This window comes from Myotis davidii, unplaced genomic scaffold, assembly GCF_000327345.1.
Source record: "Myotis davidii unplaced genomic scaffold, ASM32734v1 scaffold1580, whole genome shotgun sequence".
In the NCBI taxonomy this organism is placed as follows: domain Eukaryota; kingdom Metazoa; phylum Chordata; class Mammalia; order Chiroptera; family Vespertilionidae; genus Myotis; species Myotis davidii.
This window is the reverse complement of record NW_006292244.1, coordinates 31,769-35,627: the sequence shown is the minus strand read 5'-3', so window position 1 is coordinate 35,627 and position 3,859 is coordinate 31,769. Positions and strand designations below refer to the sequence as shown.

At 55.5% G+C, this 3,859-nt stretch overlaps 1 protein-coding gene across 1 annotated transcript in view; it reads right to left on the bottom strand.

Moving 5' to 3' along the window:
* ROR2 (receptor tyrosine kinase-like orphan receptor 2) overlaps positions 1-3,859 on the bottom strand; it is a gene marked incomplete at its 5' end in the record, with an annotated part of 31,877 nt that overhangs the window by 4,898 nt on the left and 23,120 nt on the right. Inside the window, 2 exon segments of the mRNA XM_006765680.1 lie at positions 462-570; positions 2,886-3,177. Of these exon segments, the coding sequence (XP_006765743.1) occupies positions 462-570; positions 2,886-3,177 (401 nt within the window).

Sequence of the window (3,859 nt, the reverse complement as noted above, 5' to 3'; positions counted from 1 at the left end):
AAGGAGTAAATTATAGCCCTTCCCCTCCACCCGCAACCCTTAGGCCCATGGGGGGGCCGGGTCAGCTGCACGAAGGGGTAAATTACAGCCCCTCCCCTCCACCCGCAACCCTTAGGCCCATGGGGGGACCGGGTCAGCTGCACGAAGGGGTAAATTACAGCCCAGCCTGAGAGCAAGGGCGGTGCACACTGCACTGCGGAATGGGCCCTGAGCCCCCCAGGAGCAGTGGGAATGCGGGCACCGACAGGCAGCTCCCAGCTCCTGCCCCTGCGTTTCCTGCGCACCCCCTGGACAGCCGCGGCCAGGTTCACGTTCATGAACCCATGTCCTCAGTGAAGGAAGCTCAGACTGGGATTAGAAATGACCTGTTCTTCATCCTGTACACTAGGATGGGCCACATTTTTTAATATCAGTCTGTTCTCTTAGGACAATGACTAGAAGAGCATTTAAGTGGCACTGACCAACCAGGGGCCCAGGCAGCAGGGGCACAGAATCCAGAAGTGCCATCCTGCAGGGCCAGGAGGGGAGCAGCGCTCTGCCCCCCCTGCAGGGCCAGGAGCAGCTCTCCACCTGAAAGGTGACAAGCAGTTTCTGGCCAACACAGTCTCTGGAGGAGCTAACCCACCTCTACCGCCACTACAGTCACACAGCCTCGTCCCAGACCCGACCTGGTCTCCTGGCTCCCAAATGAAATAAGGCCACACAGGCCGCTCCGGGCCTCCGGGGGCAGGTGGTCTAGAAGCCCCGGGCAGTGCAACTCAGTTTTCATCACCAGGGCTCGGGGAGCATCCACAGCCTCAGGCCGTCAGAGGTGTGAGCCCGCCCAACCGCGAGCATGACATTTATCGTACCGTTATCTTTTTAAAATTACACTCAGTCGATTTGGCTCAGTGCTTACAGTGCCGCCCACAGGCTGAGGGATCTCAGGTTTGATCCTGGTCAGGGGCACGTGCCTCAGGCCCAGTCGGTGTGTGCAGGAGGCAACCAATCCCTCCCCTGTCTACTCTCCTTAAAGATCAATGGGGAAAACATCCTCAGGAGAGGATTAATAAAAATAAACAAAATCACACACAGCCCGTGCGTGTTAACAGCTGTACTAGTCCTAACAGCCCACGTCACCAAGACTATGCCACGGCCGAGGTTGCTGTCCCCGACTTTAAGTTGAACATGGAATAACAATATTCAACTATTTTTATACATAGAAGCACCAGTTTCATAAAACAGAAGTCTGAGTTCATAGAGTCACATCGTCCGCAACCCGCTTCTGGTTTTGTGGCAGAAAAACGGACCTGGCGCTGCTCTCAGGACAGACAGCTCCGGGCGCCCCCTGGTGGCCATGCATTAGCCTGTGTACCACCAGCCCCTACAGGCAAACAACTTGTCTGCTTATTCAGCCATTACAAGTAATTCTGTAACAAATATCCTTGCATGTCTGCCCTCTAGCTACAAATATTTCTGCAATATAAGATCCCTGCGATTGCTGAGTCAAAGAACATGCATTTTTTTCTTTATGTTTTGATTTTGTTGTAACTACAAAAGTAATAACTACTCATTATAAAAACGTTTTATATTTTAATGTATCTGTAAGTCATGGGAAATCACTGCTAAAAGTTTGATGAGCATCTTCCCCAAACTTCACCCTGAAATATAGGGCTTATGTGCATGTGCATGCATGCATACACGCACACATACATACACACATGCATGCATGCACACGCACACACACATACATACACACATGCATACACGCACACATACATACACACATGCATGCATGCACGCACACATGCACGAGCACGCACACACATGCACGCACACACACAGAGCTTTCTTTCTATTTTTCTGAAAACAGAAAGGAAGAGAAAGGAGGTAAGAGAGGGGAGGGACAGAACACAGCTAATGGCCTGCAACTTGCTCCTGCTCCTGAACTGATCATGCACATCCTTGCAGCACACTCTCAGACCCTGTAGCCCTCCACAGCGTAGCTGTGCGGAATCTAACTGACATCTCCACGCCTGACGTTTACTCCGCAGTGAACATGCTGCTGAAGATGTGCTGAGCGGCCAAGCGGTGGGCGTGCCAGGTCTGGACCCGCAGCGCAGTATGCAGGCTGGAGGCAGGCCCCGCCATCGCTGCACAAAACCGCTGGAGGCAGGCCCCGCCATCGCTGCAGGCTGGGGGCAGGCCAGCCTCACCGCTGCTGGCAGAGGCTTCTGGGCGGCTGGTGAGCCTCGGTGTGCTTCACCCATTCCCTCTCCATCAGTCTTCTCCTGGTGATTTCCCTCCAACCCTCTACTCCAGGCTCCAAAACGGAAAACTCAGGAGCAGCCCAATCTCAGGGATCCAGCCGAGTGGAGCTGGTGGGAGTATATGTTGGAATACAGGATAATAATGTTTGCAGAGTTTGCAACCGTTAACGCCAAGGTGTTCTCCTTTTCATAATCCAACAGAGAAATTGCAGGGCCAATGGGTAAGAGATATAGATTCTAATTTTCTCTCATTCTGCTGAGCTGCGTGGGAGCTAGGGAGGCCAGGCAGGGCCCGGTCAGACCCCGGCGAGGAGCTGCCTCCCGGGCCCCAGCTAACACTGGGAAATGCCACGTAATCATGTTGATGGAGAAGCAAGAGGCAAACTGAATGTCCCAGGACCATGCACAGGAAAAGGGCTGACAGGAGCCAAATGCAAACAGTGAGGAAATTAGGGGTGATTTGCACATGACTCTTCAGACTTTTCTATGAAGTAAAACGTGCTATAATGACCAGCTATTACTTTTATAACCAGCAACAGTTTTACATAAAACAAGCGATCCTGGCCATGGAGGGGCGGTGACAGCACTCGCCCCTGGGCCAGGGCAAACCAAGTGCACGCAACAGAGAGAACCTACTGCACGGGGGCACGTCACACAGCTCCATGGGCACATTCTTATTCTTCGTGAAGCACCAGGGGCCTTCCATCTGCCCTCCGGGGTTCCGGCAGTAGGCATGCCCCCCGCCGAGCTCCGGGAAGTCTGCACTGCTCAGGTGGTGGCTGTGGGGGTGCTGCAGAGCCCACGGCTGGCACTGGTGCCCTGACTTGGTGGTGCTCGCCGTCCCTCGGTAGTCCGTGCCCGAGCCGTTGTAGCACTGATGGTCTGAGAGGAGAGAGAGGTCAGGAGCCGATGGAGAGCAGCAGCCCCGCTCGGGGAGAGCACCTCAGGCTTTAGGACCGAGCCAGTAGCCCGCAGGCACTCAAACTGGGTCTCCAAGGACCAGAGGCTTGTATATTAAAAATAACTTAACAAAGCCCCAAGTTCACTAATTCAGGGGTGCACCAGGGGGAAGGAAAGTTGCCACAAGTGATCCCATGACCCTGGAACCAACTTTGGGGCCCACACCTGGCACCCCCACTCCAGCATGAGCTCAGTCAGCCTCGTGTTCACCGGCTCTGGAAGCAAAGCCAAACTGTGCAGGAGAGGGGCTGCCGGCTGGCCACCCTCAGACCCCTCACCAGGGAGCACGGCTCAGCTCCGCCTGGGGCGACCCCGGGGTGGGGGGCCCCCTCTCCCAGCCAGGCCTGGGGTTAGGAGTCACTATTCGCATGTAACAGATGGAAGGATGTTAAACAACTTGTCCTACGTCACACCAGTAAGCCCTGCAGCCAGGATTGGGAAGTGCAGCAGGCCAGCCAGCAGGCCCGGTGTCAGGAGCCCCGCCCACTCGGGGAAGCCCTGGCTGAGGAAGGAACCAGCCTCTGCCCTGGTGCCCTGCCGCCGGCTGGCAGGCAGATTACTCCGCCGCAGGGAATGGCGTCTGAGGCTCGGGGAGGTGGTGACTTACTGGTGTCCCCAAGACAGGCAGGGCCAGCGCGGCGTGGCCGGGG